This window comes from Theropithecus gelada, chromosome 7b (assembly GCF_003255815.1).
Source record: "Theropithecus gelada isolate Dixy chromosome 7b, Tgel_1.0, whole genome shotgun sequence".
Taxonomy (NCBI): Eukaryota; Metazoa; Chordata; class Mammalia; order Primates; family Cercopithecidae; genus Theropithecus; species Theropithecus gelada.
The window spans coordinates 68,112,078-68,133,305 of record NC_037675.1 but is presented as its reverse complement, the minus strand read 5'-3'; the positions used below and the strand labels follow the sequence as shown (position 1 = coordinate 68,133,305).

Sequence of the window (21,228 nt, the reverse complement as noted above, 5' to 3'; positions counted from 1 at the left end):
CTTCCTTTTTTTTTTTTTTTTTTTTTTGAGACAGAGTCTCGCTCTGTGACCCAGGCTGGAGTGCAGTGGCCAGATCTCAGCTCACTGCAAGCTCCGCCTCCCGGGTTCAAGCCATTCTCCTGCCTCAGCCTCCCGAGTAGCTGGGACTACAGGCGCCCGCCACCTCGCCCGGCTAGTTTTTTGTATTTTTTAGTAGAGACGGGGTTTCACCGTGTCAGCCAGGATGGTCTCGATCTCCTGACCTCGTGATCCGCCTGTCTCGGCCTCCCAAAGTGCTGGGATTACAGGCTTGAGCCACCGCGCCCGGCCCATTGTTAACATTTAACCAGTATTGTTTATCCTTCATTATTACTATCCAATTATTCAATCTTGCTTTTGAAAAAAACAATACATTATGTTAGGAGATTAATATTCCATAAGACTTAGTAAAATGTTAGAGACAGAAGAATGTCATAATGCTCTAATTTTTAAAGAGTAAGTCAATTTTTCATTACTGTAATGTAAATTTTCAATTGAAATTGGCATACTGTGTTTTCAAAGAAACCCAGAAAAATATGTACTAAAAGACAGATATTATTTAAAAGTGGTGAAGGCTTATAGGGAAAAGAAATTGCAACAAGATAAAAAGATAACCCATTATGCACACCAATGCTTATATACAGTGTTTTCATACGTAGATTTTTAATGAACTGCACAGGAAAGGGTTCCTTTTTGATTCTCCTAATATTTTAGTCAGAAATTCATTGCAAATAGCAGATAAGTCTGATGGTGATTATCTGATACATATAAATTTTTAATTCAACAACGATAACTTAGAATTAAATAATATTCTAACATAGCCAAAGATCAATGGCATAAAGAAAAAGCAATTCTTCCCCACCCCTCATCAAGATGCTAAGTCTTTGTAGAGGTGAAAAACGCCATACTATACCTTGATTTCTTCTATTTCGTCTGGTACTATCTTGTAGGCTGATATAGTCCCACCCAACCTGAAATTAGAAGAAGAAAATATTCTCAAAACCAGCAATAGTGCTTTAAAAGTATAAAAGATTTCTGCCATTACCATCAGAATGCTACCAATAACTCTCAGTATTCACCCCAACAACCATGGAGGAAAAACAAACATTTTGTGCATACATTTTCCATGTATTAGTTTAAAAAAGGTAGATAATGAATGACTACCAAAAGAGAAAATATTGTTGATTTTTACCCATAACTAAACTCCTCTTATTGATGACTTTAATAATGCTGAAACTGTCACTTTTACTGCTGTATTCTGTCACAGCTAACATGCATCAGGAACTGACAGCAAACATGTTTGACTTTTTTAAGAAAGAAATCATAGCTTTTTACTTTTTATAGTAGCTTTAGGTTTACAGAAAAATAGAGCAGAAGAGCATTCACATATTCCCGCCCTCCCTTCTCCATGACTTTGTTTCCCTTGTTATTAACATCTTGCATTAGTGTGGTACATGTGCTACAACTGGTGAACGAACATTGATTTTGCTCCTTTTTTCAAGTAATTTGAACCGGGAGTCAGAGAGATGTGTGTGCCCAGCACTGTCCAAGGGGAAGAGATGAAAATTTGGGAGTTACAGATAATTTAATCCTTAAAGACAGTGATGCCATTATATGTCATATTCACCTGTTTGAAATATTTTTTAGAAAGCAACCAAGCTTCATATAAGATCATGTGCTAGGTATGTATCATATATTATCTAATTTAATCCTTGCAATTCTCTCTATTATAAAAATGGGGAAATTGAGACAGGAACATTCAGTAATTTTTCTTAAGCAACTGAAGGAACTAGCAAATGAATGAGTTGAGATGTACAAAAGTGTAAAATATACACCAGATTTTGAATACTTAGTATGAAAAACAGAATAATTTTAATATATTGACTACATGTTAAAATAACATTTTAGACATATTGGGTTAAATATATTATTAAAGTTAATTTCATCTGTTTCTTTTCACTTTTTAAAATGTGGCTACTTAGAAACTTTAAAATTACATACAGGGTTGTGGCCCCCATTACATCTCTATCAGGTACTCTAGGCTAATACACTCCAAATTACCTAACTGCCTTTGTTCTAATTCAGTGCTTACCAAGGAACCTTCTGATTACTTATCTAAGCTTGTAAGCACCTCAGTAACAAAAAAAGGAGTATCATACGTAAGAGACTTATGTATTACGGACCCTTTAGGATATCTCCTCTCCCAAATGTAAAATAATAAATACCATTTTGGTTTCCATTAAAAAAAAAATCCAACCAAATGATTTGTATTAAATATGCATTAAAACTCTTTAATATTTATTACCACTTATTCTTACTAAAGAAACTAGTGTTCAAATCTTTTTTTTTTTTTTTTTGAGACAGAGTCTCACTATGTCACCAGGCTGGAGTGCAGTGGCGTGATCTCGGCTCACTGCAACCCCGCCTCCCAGGTTCAAGTGATTCTCCTGCCTCAGCCTCCCGAGTAGCCGGGATTACAGGCACGCGCCACCACGCCAGCTAATTTTTGTATTTTTAGTAGAGACAGGGTTTCACCATGTTGGCCAGGATGGTCTTGATCTCCTGACCTCGTGATGCCACCGCCTCAGCCTCCCAAAGTGCGTATCCAAATCTTGATTTGAGAATTATTTCTTACACTTAAAATACCATGATTAAATGGTGGAAACACAAATGAATTTTAACTTAATTCACTTCATATGAGGTATACCAGTAATGTAACAAACAAGATCATAGTAAGATAGCTATATGATCAAGTGGCTAAATAATGGAGGAAACTTGGAGGAATTCCATATTATGCTGAACATAGAAATGAGAAAGAAGATGAAAGCTGAGGTAAAAACGAGAAAAAATCCCAGAATATAGAAACAATCTAGAAAAAAACTAATAGAAACAAGTGAGACATATACATTATTAAAAATACCTGTTCACTAATAAACCTACTTCAGCCCATCATTTCTTTCCATTACCTGACTATAACCAAAATAAGGAAAACTTTACCAACTAGTAGTTTTTACCTTTGAACTGATTTCTGAAAATGACATTTCTATTTTCATGACTTCATTAAACACAGATAGTTTAATATGCTATCAGTATTGCACAGGTACTGCACTGAGGCCTAGATAATAACTCACTCCAAATTTTATGTTCTTTCTATTATATTACAGTGTCCTTCTCATTGTTGAAGAAAGAATTCACTCTGGCGTAAAATATAGTTCTATTTTACTCTAGTCAATATATAAAAATAGTATTACATTGGCAGTGATAGTGGTAGTAATAGTTGAAATACTACACATAAAAATATATATATACATATATATATATATATATATATATATATTTTTTTTTTGAGACAGAGTCTTGCTCTGCTGCCCAGGGTGGAGTGCGGTGGTGCGATCTCAGCTCACTGAAACCTCCGCCTCCTGGGTTCAAGCGATTCTCCTGCCTCAGTCTCCTGAGTAGTTGGGACTACAGGCACATGCCACCACACCTGACTAATTTTTATATTTTTAGTAGAGACGAGGTTTCACCATGTTGATCAAGATGGTCTCATCTCCTGACCTTGTGACCCACCTGCCTTGGCCTCCCAAAGTGCTGGGATTACAGGCAGAAGCCATCACGTCCAGCTGCATTTTGACCATTTTAAAGTGTGCAATTCAGTGGCATTAAATACATTCACAGTATTGTATATCATTACTATTTCCAAAACGTTTGCATCACTCAAAACAGAAACTGTAAACATTAAGCAGTAATTCTACATTTACCTCTCACCCCAGCTCCTGGTAACCTCTAATCTACTTTCTGTTTCTGCGAATTTGCCTGTTCTAGACACGTGACGTAAGTAGAATCATACAACATTTGTCCTATTGTGTCTGGCTTATATCATTAAGCATAATGTTTTCAAAATTCTTTCATGTTGTAACATGTAGCAGAACTTTATTCCCTTTTATGGCTGAATAATACTTCATTACATATGCACACTACATTTTATTTATCCATTCAGCTGTTAATGGATGCTTGGATTGTTTCCATCTTTTGGCTATTGTGAATGATGTTATGATGAATACGGGCATATAAGTGTCTGTTTGAGTCCCTCTTTTTAAGTTTTTGGGGAATATACCTAGGAGGTAGAGTTGCTTTGTCATTCTATGTCTAGCTTTCTGAGAAACCACCAAGTTGTTTTTCACAGTGGCTGTATTATATATTCCTATGAGCAATACATGAGGGTCCAATTTCCACATCCTTGTCAAAGTTGTTATAGTCATTATTTTTTAATGGCCATCCTAGTGGGTGTGAAGTAGCCTCTCATTGTGGCTTGAATTTGCATTTCTCTAATGACTAGTGATGCTGAGGATCTTTTTATCTTTTACTGGCCATTTGTGTTATCTTTGGATAACAAGTCCTCTACCCATTTAAAATTTGTTTTTTTGTAGTTGTTGAGTTGTTCAAGTTCTTTACATATTCTGAATTTTAAACCCTTATCAGATATATGGTTTTAAAATATTTCTCCCATTCTATAGGTTGTCTTTTCACTTTCTTGATAATGTTGTTTGATGCACAAAACTTAAATTCTGACGAAGTCTACTTCATCTACTTTTTTCTTTTGTTGCTCATGTTATTGGTGTCATATATACAAATCCACCGCCAAACCCAAGGCAATAAAGATTTATCCCTGTTTTCTTCAAAGAGTTTTATGGTTTTAGCTCTTGTATTTAGGTCATTAATCCATTTAGAGTTAATTTTTCTATATGGTGTGAGGTATGGTTTCAAGTTATTTATTTTCCATGTTAAAATTTGGTTGTCGAGGAAATTTCCTTTCTCAAAGCTATGGTCACAGCTTTGACTTGGCACCCTTGTCAAAATTCAATTGGCCACAGATGCATGGGTTCATTTCTATATCTTCAGTTGTATTCCATTGGTCTATAGGTCTTTATGTCAATACCAGGCTGTCTTGATTAGTCTAAGCTTTGAATATGGGAAGTGTGAGTGTGCCAATATCGTCCTTTTTCAAAACTGTCTTGACTACTTGGGACACCTTGAAATTTTAGGGACCTCATAGAAATTTTAGGTTTGGCTTTTCCATTTCTGAAAAAAAAATGACTACTAGAATATTGATAGGAACTATATTGAGTCTGTACATAACTTTGGGTAGTAGACATTTTAAAAATATTAACTTGGTCAGGCATGGTGGCTCATGCCTATAATCCCAGCACTTTGGGAGGTCGAGGCGGACAGATCACAAGGACAGGAGATAGAGACCATCCTGGCTAACAGGGTGAAAACTGTGTCTCTACTAAAAATACAAAAAATTAGCTGGGTGTGGTGGCGGGCGCCTGTAGTCCCAGCTACTCGGGAGGCTGAGGCAGGAGAATGGCGTGAACCCCGGAGGCAGAGTTTGCAGTGAGCCAAGATGGCGCCACTGCACTCTAGCCTGGGCAACAGAGCGAGACTCCATCTCAAAAAACAAACAAAAAAAATCAACTCTTTCATTCCATAAACATGAGATACTTTTCCACTTATTTAGGTCTTCTTTAATTTCCTTCAGCAATATTTTGTAATTTTCAATGTCTTTCACCTCCTTGGTTAAATTTATTTCAAGGGATTTTCAGATGCTATTTTAAATGGAATAGTTTTTATTTCCAGTTTGGATTTATTGCTGGTATATAGAAACACAAATGATTTTTGTGTACTCAGCTTGTATCCTGCAACTTTGCTGAACTCATTTATTGGCTCTAGTAGCTTTCTTGTGATAAAAAACGTTTTATATGTAGCAGCATGTTATCTGTGAACAGACATAGTTTTACTTCTTCCTTTCCAATGTAGATGCCTTTTTTTCTTTGTCTGCCTGTTCTGACTAGAACCTGCAGTACAATGGTGAACACAATAGTGAAAACAAGAATATCTGCCTTGTTCCTGATATAAGGAGAAAACCTTTTTCTCATCACTGAGTATAATGATGTTAGCTGTGGGCTTTTCATAGATGCCTACTTATCATGTTAAGGAAATTCCCTTCTTTTCTTGGTGTTCTACATGTTTTTACCATAGAAGTGTGTTGTTGGATTTTTGTTAAGTTTTTTGTTTGTCAAATAAGATGATCATGTTTTTTGTTTTCATTCATTCTATTAACATAGTATATTACAGTAATTGATTTTCTTATGTTGAACCACTCTTGCATTCCTGGTATATTCCTAATTGGTCATAGTATATAATCCTTTTAATATGCTGTTGCATTCCGTTTGCTAGTGTTTTCGCATCTATATTCACAAGGGATACTGATATGTAATTTTCCTTTCTTGTGATGTGTTAATCTGGCTTTGGTAGCAAAGTAATGCTGGCCTCACAGAATAAGAAAGCATTCTCTCCTCTTATATGTTTCAGAAGAGTTTAGGACAGACTGGTGTTAATTCTTTTGGGTAATTCATTGGTTTCTAAGAATTTGTCCATTTCATCTAAATTATCTAATTTGTTGGCATACAATTGTACATAGTATTCTCTTATAATCCTTTTTATTTCTGTAAGGTCAGTAGTAATGTTCCCACTTTAATTTCTGATTTTAGTGTTTGATCTTCTCAATTTTTCCCTAAGTCAACCTGGCTAACAGTTTGTCAATTTTGACGATCTTTTCTTTTCTTTTCTTTTCTTTTCTTTTCTTTTTCTGAGAGGAGTCTCGCTCTGTTGCCCAGGGTGGAGTGTAGTGGTATGATCTCAGCACTGTAACCACCACCTCCTAGGTTCAAGTGATTCTCCTACCTCAGCCTCCCAAGTAGCTGGGATTACAGGTGCCTGCCACCATGCCTGGCTAATTTTTGCAGTTTTAGTGGAGATGGGGTTTCACCATGTTGTCCAGGTTGGTCTCGAACTCCTGACCTCAGGTGATCCACCAACCTTGGCCTCCCAAAGTGCTGGGGTTACAGGCATGAGCCACAGTGCCTGGCTGGTGATCTTTTCAAAGAAATAAGTTTTGATTTCTGTTACTCCTTGTTGTTTTTTGATTATTTCAACTCTAATCTTTATTGCCTTCTTTTGTTTCCTTACGGCCTTCTAATGTGTTTAGCTATTTTCTTTTATGTTTTCTTCTAGTGAATCATTTTGACTCCCTTTTAATTTCCTTTTGTCTATATGTTTTAGATATTTTCTTTGTGATTATCATGGGGAAGAAATATATTTAACATTCTGAATTTATAACAATCTAGTTTGAATTGATACCAACTTAACTTCAATATCATACAACATCCCTGCTCCTACATAGCTCCATCTGCTAGTTTGGGTTTATTTTCTCTTCTTTTTCTAGTTCATCAAGGTATAAGGTTAAGGTAATTTAAGATGCTTCTACCTTTTTAATGCAATTTCCCCCTGAGCACTGCTTTCACCACATTCCATAAGTTCTCACATGTTGTGTTTTTGTTTTCATTTGCCTCAAGGTATTTTTGAATTATACTTGTGATTTCTTCTTTAAACCACTGGTTATTTAAGAGTTTAATTTCTCCATATTGTAAATTTTCTAACTTCTAATTCTTTTTTTTGGTTTTGGTTGAGTTTTAGATTTATTCTTTTGTGGTCAGAGACCATACTCTGTAAGATTTCAATCTTTTTAAATGTATTGAGAGGTTTTATATGTGTGTGTGTGTGTGTGTGTGTGTGGGCTAATGTTACCATTTATCCTGTAGAATGTTCTATGCCTTCTTTTGTGTATTATCAGCAATTGCAAAATGAAACATGAATACATGTGGCTCTCCTAACTTACTCTATTAAATGTCATAATACATTTCTTACCTTAATATAAGTTCCTTTAATATATTTTCAATTTTACTACTTTTCTGAATGACATGTCATTATAATCAAAATTAATAAATATGTAGATAGTGATTACTGCCATTAAGAAACTATTCCAGAAAAAATGCTTGGTCCATGTTCATTTAAGAATAGTAATGTTGGTTAGGCACGGTGGCTCATGCCTGTAATCCCAGAATTTTGGGAGGCCAAGGCGGGCGGATCACAAGGTCAGGAGACAGAGACCATCTTGGCCAACATGGTGAAACCCTGTCTCTACTAAAATACAAAAAAATTAGCCAGATATAGTGACGTGTGCCTGTAATCCCAGCTACTTGGGAAGCTGAAGCAGGGGAATCGCTTGAACCCAGGCGGCGGAGGTTGTAGTGAGTTGAAATTGCGCCACTGCCCTCCAGCCTGGTGACAAAGCAAGACTCTGTCTCAAAAAAAAAAAAAAAAAAAGTAATATTTAAAGGTAATTCAGGGTAGCTCAGAAATATTTTCATTTTCTGCCCCCATTGAAATCTGCTTTTCCTCTAGTTTACCCCAATTTTTTATGGTAAATAATTAATCATGTCAAAAATATGGAAATATTGGATGCATTCTTTTTTCTCAGTTCCTACAGCAATTAGTGACTAAGTCACTTATCTGGAAACACATTTTAATAATATCCTCATCACAGATGTTCAAGTCTAATCCTTCTAAAATATAACTTTTCTTTTTTTTTTTTTTTTTTTTTGAGACGGAGTCTCGCTCTGTCGCCCAGGCTGGAGTGCAGTGGCCAGATCTCAGCTCACTGCAAGCTCCGCCTCCCGGGTTCACGCCATTCTCCTGCCTCAGCCTCCCGAGTAGCTGGGACTACAGGCACCGCCACCTCGCCCAGCTAGTTTTTTTGTATTTTTTTAGTAGAGACGGGGTTTCACCGTGTTAGCCAGGATGGTCTCGATCTCCTGACCTCATGATCCGCCCGTCTCGGCCTCCCAAAGTGCTGGGATTACAGGCTTGAGCCACCGCGCCTGGCCAAAATATAACTTTTCAACATGCCACACCTTTAAGTAATGCATAATACCTTAACAAGTTAAATTTCCCTCATAAACCTCATTCCTGGTTCTATCTCTTGTCTCATTATTTCACAGTCCTTCTATGTTCTAGCAATGATCAATTAGTAGTTTCATAAATGTATCCATTTCTTAAACATATGTCTTCATATTACCCTTGTCCTGAATGTTCTTCTCCAGCCCACAAACTCCTAACCATCTTTTAGGATTCAATAAAACTTTCAGAAGACTTATCTGAGCTCTAGAAGCAGAGATAAGCACTTTCTCTGCTGATTGAATAGTGCCTCACTCATATCTAAATTACAGTGTTTGTCCGATTATTGTAATATTTCCTTAGAGATCTACATCCTCCATTAGATTATAAAGGTACATATAATATTTTAGTTACCTTTGCATTTCTGGCACATAGTAAGTACTCAAAGCTTGGCAAATTAACAAATGTTTGGTGTATTAATGAATCATGCCAAAGGAGTTAAACATGAGAATTTTCACCAAGATCTCAGCAAATCCTTTGCCTAAAAGAAGCAGCATGTTTAATAATCTTCATCCTAAATTTTTGTCATATACCACATGATATACATTGATTTCTTTTATAAAATAATTCATAGATGTCTTTTTTTGGGCAATGTTTTACTCTTAAAGCTTTCACTTTGACTGAAGAAGCAAGCATGTGTTTAGTGATTTCCATAAGAAGCCAAAATATTGATTTACACATTAAAGTTTAATGAATTAGTCTTGCTTAGAACAGAATGTTCTAAAAATATCACTGTATTTGGCTTAATTCCTGCCAGAAATCATTTTAACTAAGATTAACTAACATTATCTTATTTTTTCCCCCAGGAAGATCCTGTTGTCTGAATGATGCCAAGGATTTCAACCTCATTAACATGTTTCTATTAAATATAAAGCCAAAACAACTAGCCTTTCTTAACATAAATGTAAAATCAATTAATTCTATAAATGATTATTTGTAGTGCTTTCTATGCTTAAAGTCCTGTGGTAGAACATAAAGCCCTAGCTTCTAGTTCTAATTTTTAAAATCTAACATTGTTATAAGAAATTATATATCCTAGCAATATGGTTTATCACTGGTTTATTTTAAAATATGCAATATTAAGAAAACAAATAATAAAGTTATAAAATCAAGAAATGGAGAATATCTAATTCAATGATATGTCTGTTACTGATTTATTTTAATAATTCAGCAATTATTTCTTTCTCACAGTACTTTTTGACTGAGTTACTTATTTATTTATTTTAAATTTATTTTTATTTATTTATATTTTTGAGACGGAATCTCGCTTTGTCACCCAGACCTGAGTGCAGTGGTGCAATCTCGGCTCACTGCAAGCTCCACCTCCCGGGTTCACGCCATTCTCCTGCCTCAGCATCCCGAGTATCTGGGAATACAGACGCCCGCCAGCACGCCCGGCTAATTTTTTTATTTTTTGTAGAGACGAGGTTTCACCATGTTAGCCAGGATGTTCTCGATCAAAAAATAACAGATGCTAGTGAGGTTTCAGAGAAAAAGAAACACTGATACACTGTTGGTGGGAGTATAAACTAATTCAAGCATTGCGGAAAGCAGCGTGGCAATTCCTCGAAGAGTTGAAACAGAACTCTCATTTGATCTAGCAATCCCACTACTGGCTATATACCCAAAGAAATATAAATCGTTATATCATAAAGACACATGCAATGTATATGTTCATCACAGCACTATCCACAATAGCAAAGACACAGAATCAACCTAAATGCTCATCAATGGTAGACTAAAGAAAATGTGGATATACATATACACCATGAAATACTATGCAGCCACAAAAAAGAACAAGATAACGTCCTTTGCAGGGACTTGGATGGAGCTGGAGGCCACTATCCTAAGTGAACTAATGCAAGAACAGAAAACCAAATACCACATGTTCTAATTTATAAGCAGGAGCTAAATGATGAGAACACATGAACACATAGAGGGGAACAACACACACCGGGGTCTAGTGGAGGGTGGAGTGCGGGAGAAGGGAGAGGATCAGGAAAAATAACAAATGGGTACTAGGCTTAATTCCTGGGTGACAACATAATCTGTACAACAAACCCCAATGACATGAGTTTACCTATACAACAAACATGCACATGTACCCTTGAACATAAAATAAAAGTTAAAAAAGATAACAATTTTTAAAAACGCTACATAGGATCAAATATTTAAAAATATTTTTAAAAACTATACCAGATGAAATCCTGACTAACATACACTTTAAGAAGTGAAAGAATAATTAGAATTAACATTTGCTATATTTCATAGATGATTGGTAATTATTGTAAGTACTCTAGCATTATCTATATGCTTCACTGTCTTGAGAGAGAATCACACCTCTTCAGCCTCATGTCCCAGTATTACAATCGTCCCTTATTCCACTTCAGTATACTTACTAAAGTTTCAACAAATCAAAGTCACAAATAGCTGACCAAAGATGCAAACTTTTACACATATCCACATTTTTCTACACACTGTCTAAAGTGCTCTTCTTTAATGATCCTAGCAAATATATATACATATATATACTTGTATATTATATATCTTTTAAAATCTAGATGACTAATCAATTACCTTGAGGAGTTGTTTCAGACGTTCATCTTCTGTTCCCTTAATGAATCCTTCACCCATGAATGCTTAGAAATAAACTCATATATTCTGCCTTTATTGTGTACCTATTTCTATGGTTGTACTGTATAACTCTGGACTATAATGTCTTGTTCTTCTGCAAAGTTGTTCTATCCATTATTGAAAGTGGGGTACTGAAGCCCCCAACTATTATTGTTCAATTGTCTCTTTGTCCCTTTAATTCTGCCAGGTTTTGCTTAATATATTTTGAAACTCTGTTTTTGGGTACATGTATGTTTATAATTGTCATGTATCCCTAATGGATTGATCCTTTTATCATTATAAAAAGTCCCGCTTTCAAACTCACTGCTCATATAGCTCTTTTCCTACAGAATATTGAAAAGTCAGGAATAGTGTCAGCTACTCATTTCTGTGTTCCAAAACTTGGCTTAGTGTTTAGAATAAAGTAGGTACAAAATAAACTTTTTAAAAATCAATTTTAGTTTTCAGTAACTTAGAAGAGAGATTATCTTCTCTATAATTTTCTGGTAATCTATTCTAATTTCTCATGCTATACACTTTTTTTCCATTAGGATATAATTTTTAAAATCCCTCATTTTGCAATTTATATTGATGTTATTTTGCTCTGTCTTGCATGTATATACCAAACAGATGGCCACACTCCTCTCCATATATACCAACTCTGTATACTAGTTGGTTAGATCATTACTCAGTTTTATCTTTAGTAACTTAAAAATTCCCAGTTACTTAAATCTTTCTCATAAATTTGATTTTCTAAATCTTTGTATATTTTTGTAGTTTTCCTCTGATTAACTCCAAATTCCTCAAATAGATTCACATATTTATGAATAGTTTTCATTTGTGTACTCTTATTTATATTTTTAAAACTTTTTTGGCAATTTGTAAAACACTATTCATTATGACTATTAGATCTTTTCCTGATATGTGCAAGTATTCTCTTCTTTAGTCTGTTTAGTCAGTCCCACACACACTACTGACAATTGCAATTATTTAATAATCCTTTGAGCACCCACTACATACAAACATTGTTATATGTTGCTGAGAATCAGTGATATAATTTATTATAAATGTATGCTATTTAACTGTGGCTTGAACATGATTGATAATTGACAACTCTTCTGATTATCTCTGAAGTTGGCTCACACATCTTCTGGCATGAGTAGCAACTATTCTGTTTATTCTGAAAGCAATTACTCTATGTATTCTGATAGCAATTCCAAATTTCCATATTCCCCCCAAGCTTATAACACATACCTATATCAGATAAATTTGCCCTCTGTCTTACTAAGAAGACAGAAGTTACTGATAAAACACTTTCTACTTCTCTAGGCTCAATCCCAGAATTTTTCACTATTTTCACTTTATTTTCCCTCTTTTCTTTTTTTTTCTTTCTTTTTTTTTTTTTTGCAAAAAGTGAGTCTGCAATAGAACAAATAGAAAGGATGATAATCTCTCTAGTACTCCTTGGCAGCCTGGATTAGAAATTGAAAAAGTACCAGGGAAATATATAAAGGGATAGTGACTAGCAATTTAAAAATTAAAGAAATTCAGGGGAAAGACAGCCCATTGTCCTTCCTTAGAAGTCCTAGGGAGCCTCTTCCCATTAGAAGTCTGAGACGACTAACTAAGAGAATTATAGATTCAAGTATTTATAGCCTTACACACTTACTACAGAGAGTGAATAAGATGAGTAGAAATGCGTAATAGGCATCTTGAAAGATTATAAATAAATCTTTTCTTTCATATTAATTTTCTTTTGAAAACATAGTTTGAAAAATTAAAAGCTTATATGAAGTCACTGTACTTATAAAGACAAAGGTGGAATTTGAGGAGAGGATTAGGACCAAGGAAGTTGAGAAGCTAACTATATTGAAAGCTATCAACAGGGATGCTAAGTTGTTTTTTTTGGGGGGGGGAGGGAGATAATGGACTTAGGAAAGAAAACTATAGTTGCTAAAATCTCTGCTCTAAAAAGACTGGAAGCAGTGGCAAGATTAATGAAATTTTTTCTTTGTTTTGCAGCAGCTTGATTATAGTATGCCTTGCTTTGTGTGTGTTTGCATATAAGTGTGTGTATATATACATATACAAACACATGTGCATATAAAATTTATCTTGTTTCCTAAATTTTTGCTTTGATGTCTTCAATTTTACAAAATTCTCAATCAGTATTTTTTCAAATATTGTTTCTATATCAGTCTGTCTATCCATACTCCTTTTGGGAATATTGCACAAATGTCAGTCATTTTTACCATGTGCCATACGTATGTTAGGTTCCTTTGGTTTTACCTTTCATTTTTCTGTGGGCATTTCAATGTGGCTCTTTTCTAATGAACTGTCTGTTCATTTACTGTGTTTTTCTGAGTCTAGTGTTTCATTTGACATATCTTAATGCAATGAGTAACTAGTAAGTATCTAAAACTATAGTTTTAACTTTCTCTCTCGTTGATCTGTCTAATGTTGACAGTGGAGTGTTGAAGTCTCCCATTATTAATGCATGGGAGTCTAAGTCTCTTTGTAAGTCTCTAAGGACTTGCCTTATGAATCTGGGTGCTCCTGTATTGGGTGCATATATATTTAGGATAGTTAGCTCTTCCTGTTGAATTGATCCCTTTACCATTATGTAATGGCCTTCTTTGTCTCTTTTGATCTTTGATGGTTTAAAGTCTGTTTTATCAGAGACTAGTATTGCAACCCCTGCTTTTTTTTGTTCTCCATTTGCTTGATAAATCTTCCTCCATCCCTTTATTTTGAGCCTATGTATGTCTCTGCATGTGAGATGGGTCTCCTGAATACAGCAGACTGATGGGTCTTGACTCTTTATCCAGTTTGCCAGTCTGTGTCTTTTAATTGGAGCATTTAGTCCATTTACATTTAAGGTTAATATTGTTATGTGTGAACTTGATTCTGCCATTATGATATTAACTGGTTATTTTGCTCGTTAGTTGATGCAGTTTCTTCCTAGCCTCAATGGTCTTTACATTTTGGCATGTTTTTGCAATGGCTGGTAACAAGGATATCCAGGAATTGAACTCATCTCTGCAGCAAGCAGACCTAATAGACATCTATAGAACTCTCCACCCCAAATCAACAGAATATACATTCTTCTCAGCACCACATCGCACTTACTCCAAAATTGACCACATAATTGGAAGTAAAGCACTCCTCAGCAAATGTACAAGAACAGAAATTATAACAAACTGTCTCTCAGACCACAGTGCAATCAAACTAGAACTCAGGACTAAGAAACTCAATGAAAACTGCTCAACTACATGGAAACTGAACGACCTGCTCCTGAATGACTACTGGGTACATAACGAAATGAAGCCAGAAATAAAGATGTTCTTTCAAACCAATGAGAATGACTACTGGGTACATAACGAAATGAAGCCAGAAATAAAGATGTGCTTTGAAACCAATGAGAACAAAGATACAACATACCAGAATCTCTGGGACACATTTAAAGCAGTGTGTAGAGGGAAATTTATAGCACTAAATGCCCACAAGAGAAAGCAGGAAAGATCTAAAATTGACACTCTAATTCACAATTAAAAGAACTAGAGAAGCAAGAGCAAACACATTCGAAAGCTAGCAGAAGGCAAGAAATAACTAAGATCAGAGCAGAACTGAAGGAGATAGAGACACAAAAAACCCTCCAAAAAATCAATCAATCCAGGAATTGGTTTTTTGAAAAGATCAACAAAATTGACAGACCGCTAGCGAGACTAATAAAGAAGAAAAGAGAGAAGAATCAAACAGACGCAATAAAAAATGATAAAGGGGATATCACCACCGACCCCACAGAAATACAAACTACCATCAGAGAATACTATAAACACCTCTACGCAAATAAACTAGAAAATCTAGAAGAAATGGATAATTTCCTGGACACTTACACTCTCCCAAGACTAAACCAGGAAGAAGTTGAATCCCTGAATAGACCAATAGCAGGCTCTGAAGTTGAGGCAATAATTAATAGCCTACCAACCAAAAAAAGTCCAGGACCAGATGGATTCACAGCTGAATTTTACCAGAGGTACAAGGAGGAGCTGGTACCATTCCTTCTGAAACTATTCCAATCAACAGAAAAAGAGGGAATCCTCCCTAACTCATTTTATGAGGCGAACATCATCCTGATACCAAAACCTGGCAGAGACACTACAAAAAAAGAGAATTTTACACCAATATTCCTGATGAACATCGATGCAAAAATCCTCAATAAAATACTGGCAAACCGGATTCAGCAGCACATCAAAAAGCTTATCCACCATGATCAAGTGGGCTTCATCCCTGGGATGCAAGGCTGGTTCAACATTCGCAAATCAATAAACATAATCCAGCATATAAACAGAACCAAAGACAAGAACCACATGATTATCTATTTATGTGATATTTATTCATGCTAAAAACGCTCAATAAATGCAGTATTGATGGAACGTACCTCAAAATAATAAGAGCTATTTATGACAAACCCACAGCCAATATCATACTGAATGGGCAAAAACTGGAAAAATTCCCTTTGAAAACTGGCACAAGACAGGGATGCCCTCTCTCACCACTCCTATTCAACATAGTGTTGGAAGTTCTGGCTAGGGCAATCAGGCAAGAGAAAGAAATCAAGGGTATTCAGTTAGGAAAAGAAGACGTCAAATTGTCCCTCTTTGCAGATGACATGATTGTATATTTAGAAAACCCCATTGTCTCAGCCCAAAATCTCCTTAAGCTGATAAGCAACTTCAGCAAAGTCTCAGGATACAAAATTAATGTGCAAAAATCACAAGCATTCTTATACACCAGTAACAGACAAACAGGGAGCCAAATCATGAATGAACTTCCATTCACAATTGCTTCAAAGAGAATAAAATACCTAGGAATCCAACTGACAAGGGATGTAAAGGACCTCTTCAAGGAGAACTACAAACCACTGCTCAGTGAAATAAAAGAGGACACAAACAAATGGAAGAACATACCATGCTCATGGATAGGAAGAATCAATCTCGCGAAAATGGCCATACTGCCCAAGGTTATTTATAGATTCAATGCCATCCCCATCAAGCTACCAATGAGTTTCTTCACAGAATTGGAAAAAACTGCTTTAAAGTTCATATGGAACCAAAAAAGAGCCCGCACTGCCAAGACAATCCTAAGTCAAAAGAACAAAGCTGGAGGCATCATGCTACCTGACTTCAAACTATACTACAAGGCTACAGTAACCAAAACAGCATGGTACTGGTACCAAATCAGAGATATAGACCAATGGAACAGAACAGAGTCCTCAGAAATAATACCACACATCTACAGCCATCTGATCTTTGACAAACCTGAGAAAAGCAAGAAATGGGGAAAGGATTCCCTATTTAATAAATGGTGCTGGGAAAATTGGCTAGTCATAAGTAGAAAGCTGAAACTGGATCCTTTCCTTACTCCTTATACGAAAATTAATTCAAGATGGATTAGAGACTTAAATGTTAGACCTAATACCATAAAAACCCTAGAAGAAAAACTAGGTAGTACCATTCAGGATATAGGCATGGGCAAAGACTTCATGTCTAAAACACCAAAAGCAACGGCAGCAAAAGCCAAAATTGACAAATGGGATCTCATTAAACTAAAGAGCTTCTGCACAGCAAAAGAAACTACCAGCAGAGTGAACAGGCAACCTACAGAATGGGAGAAAATTTTTGCAATCTACTCATCTGACAAAGGGCTAATATCCAGAACCTACAAAGAACTCAAACAAATTTACAAGAAAAAAAAAAAAACAACCCCATCAAAAAGTGGGCAAAGGATATGAACAGACATTTCTCAAAAGAAGACATTCATACAGCCAACAGACACATGAAAAAATGCTCATCATCACTGGCCATCAGAGAAATGCAAATCAAAACCACAATGAGATACCGTCTCACACCAGTTAGAATGGCGATCATTAAAAAGTCAGGAAACAACAGGTGCTGGAGAGGATGTGGAGAAATAGGAACACTTTTACACTGTTGGTGGGATTGTAAACTAGTTCAACCATTATGGAAAACAGTATGGCGATTCCTCAAGGATCTAGAACTAGATGTACCATATGACCCAGCCATCCCGTTACTGGGTATATACCCAAAGGATTATAAATCATGCTGCTATAAAGACACATGCACACGTATGTTTATTGCGGCACTATTCACAATAGCAAAGACTTGGAATCAACCCAAATGTCCATCAGTGACAGACTGGATTAAGAAAATGTGGCACATATGCACCATGGAATACTATGCAGCCATAAAAAAGGATGAGTATGTGTCCTTTGTAGGGACATGGATGCAGCTGGAAACCATCATTCTTAGCAAACTATCACAAGAACAGAAAACCAAACACCGCATGTTCTCACTCATAGGTGGGAACTGAACAATGAGATCACTTGGACTCCGGAAGGGGAACATCACACACCGGGGCCTATCATGGGTTGGGGGGAGGGGGGAGGGGGGAGGGATTGCACTGGGAGTTATACCTGATGTAAATGACGAGTTGATGGGTGCAGCACACCAACATGGCACAAGTATACATATGTAACAAACCTGCACGTTATGCACATGTACCCTAGAACTTAAAGTATAATATAAGAAAAAAAAAGAAAGCAGTGAACAAAACAAATATAGTAATTGTATTTGTCGATCTTACATTCTACCGGGGGAAATGGGTAGTAAACAAATAAGTTAGAAAATTTCAAATGTTGTAAGTGCTGTAAAGAAAACATAATGAGGATGATGTGATATAATGCATGAAAACTACTTTAGATTTGGTGGTGCTATTAAACCTCTGGGAAAGCAATAAACAGATTATGTTAGTAATTGTATACATGTAAAATAATAAATCTATTCTAAAATATGCAAAAACTATAATTCAGAAGTTTCTCTAAATTTCAATGTTCAACATTTGATTTTAATTAGTGATATTACATATTTCACTTACGTATACAGTGCAGAGACCCTATAAAGCAGTCACACAACGGAAACTACAAAACAACCAGCTAACAACTTCACCATATGATCAAGGCAGCCTCATATATCAATATTAACCTTGAACATAAACAGTCTAAATGCTGCACTTAAAAGTAACAGAGTAGCAAGTTGGATAATAAAACCAGATTTATCCCTCTGTTATCTTCAAGAGACCCATTTCATGCTACACCAACAGGCTTAAAGTAAAGAGCTGGAGAAACACTACGCAAATGGAAAACAAAAAAGAGCAGGGGTTGCTATTCTTACCTCAGATAAAAAAGACTTTAAACCAACAACAGTAAGTATTTTTAACTTATGGTAATATTGTTATTTGCATCAGTGCAGTAACAATCCATTTTCTTTTGCAACAGGACATAACTGGAGAAACTGGTTGTTTTACCAGGGTTTTGAGTAGAAGGTTATGCTTTCCTTTATGGAATCAAGCTTGACTTGCAGAGCCAGTTAAAGCCCCTTGGGAAAACTGACCTCATACCTTGTCTACACAGTCCCTGTACAGGGTTCCTAACCTATGGTGAGTAAAGAATGTCACTTTCTAATAGACTCAGGAACCCCAAGTTATTTTGGGATCTCGAGAGTGGAATTTACTCAACTCATAGGCATTTGAGGGTAGAAACCCATGACTGGGCTCGGCTTTAAGAAAGTCTTATATGAGATTCCTTGAGGAACAGAGTTCCATCAAACTCAATTTTAAAAGCCTATGTGAAAAATAATTATTCTTGCTGTACTTTATGCAAATATTGAAGCCAAGTATAAGATTAAAGTTCATTTTGCAAACAACTCAGTCCTATCATGATTTGTTTTTGACAAAAATGAGGACTGCAGAGAGAAAATTTATGTTTCAAAACTTATCATACACTTGCCATTAAATTCTAATCTCATTATTTGTTTTTAAGTTTTTGCCTACATTTTAGACTAACCCTGTGAACCAACCAGTGGTCTCTGGCTGCAGCTCAGAAGAAACAGGGATGAGTAAGGTAAAAATCTGGATCAATATTCTAGTTTTGGGCAATTATCCTGCAAATCCTGCCACGTGATAGAAATAAACGGGGTGCCCATAACCTGGAGGTTTCTTTGGGAAAATAAGACCAAGGTAGCTAACTAAAGCCAAGCCCCATGCACCCAGACCTTACCAGGTACAACTATAGCCACCAGTTATCCTGGCATGGTGGCAGCCTCAGGATTTCTAAGCTGTCCTTACCCCCCTTTTTCATTTTGATACATATCTTCTAATAACCTTCAGGTTTCTCTCTTCTCGCCTTCAGGCCATCAAACTCAAAATGGTCATGCAACTGGAGCTTCAAACAATGGCTCCCTTTTACTAGGGATCCTCAGACAAGACTTTGAGGGAGATTTGACTGCTATTTTCCCAAAGCAGTGCCCTCTGTCAGCAGAAAGCAGTTAAGATCATCTTCATTCCTATTCTAATGGCAGTTAGATGTACCTTTTCAGAGGGGGAAAATGAGAGTGATAGGAGGCAGCCAAATGCCTAGGCAGATAGTGGGTGGGTTCCCTGTGAAATCCTACCTTCAAGCCAAAGATAGTTTCAAGCCTGAAAGCCAAGCTACAAGTTAAATCTTTGGACTTGATTGATAACTTGTCTTCCTGTTTGGCAGCCTTTCCTCTGATTGATCCCCACCTTCACCTATTTAACATGTACCTACCCTTTCCTAATTGGTTTTCTACACTGTCGTGCCCACCTTTGAGTAGTGTCTTCACTTTAACTTTTTTTGCATAATCACAAACCAATCAGCACATACTTCCCACTCTAAGTTCATAAAAGGCCCAGGACCCAGCCAAATGGGGAACTTTCCCATCTTTGGATGGGGAAAACACCCCTCCCCACCACATCCCCTGTTGGCTGAGAATTTTTCCTTTCACTTAATAAATTCTACTCCACTCACTGTCCAGTGTCCACATGCCTGCCTAATTCTTCCTGGTTGTGAGAAAAGAACTCAGACCTAGCTGAGTTAAGGAGCAGAAAGACCACAACACATTCATATGGTAAAAATAAGTACAATGTTAAGGAAGGGCATATAGTAAAAAGTTTTCCTCCCTACCCTGCCATACCAGATTTTTATGTATCCCTCTATGCATATAAAAGCAATTGCAGCCAGGCATGGTGGCTCACGCCTGTAATCCCAACACTCTGGGAGGCCAAGGTGGGCAGATTACCTGAGGCCAGGAGTTCGAGACCAGCCTGGCCAACATGGTGAAACCCTGTCTCTACTAAAAATACAAAAATTAGCTGGGCATGGTAGTATGTGCCTGTTATCCCAGCTACTCGGGAGGCTGAGGCAGGAGAATCGCTTGAACCTGGGAGGTGGAGGCTGTACTGAGGTAAGATCACACCACAGCACTCCAGCCTGGGTAACAGAGTAAGAATTGGTCTCAATCAATCAATCAATCAATGCAATTGCACTTATATCTCCCATTTATATTTGTGTATGTATGTGTGTGTGTGTGCATGTATGTATATATATATCCCTTTTTAATGCAAGTATACACACTATTGTGCATATTTTTCTGACAGCAATTAAGGTTTACATATACTTTTGAAAAAGATGCTCTTATGTAATAAATACTTCTAGTTCTTGGAGATTTTATCAATTTTAGTTCAAATAAAATACACCAATGAGTTTTAATTTTTTCATAACTCCATGGCTTTCCTGGATTCCCCACCTCCACCTCATACATACCCACTCTCAAATAAAATATCTTGCTCTACACAATT

General features: G+C 36.3%; 1 protein-coding gene across 6 annotated transcripts in view; it reads right to left on the bottom strand.

Annotated features, from left to right (window-relative positions):
- GPHN (gephyrin) overlaps positions 1–21,228 on the bottom strand; it is a 719,765-nt gene that overhangs the window by 419,991 nt on the left and 278,546 nt on the right. For all 6 annotated transcript variants that reach the window (XM_025392025.1, XM_025392028.1, XM_025392024.1 and 3 more), the window contains exon 3: positions 932–989. In XM_025392025.1, coding sequence (XP_025247810.1) covers positions 932–989 — 58 coding nt within the window. The remainder of the gene's footprint in view (positions 1–931; positions 990–21,228) is intronic.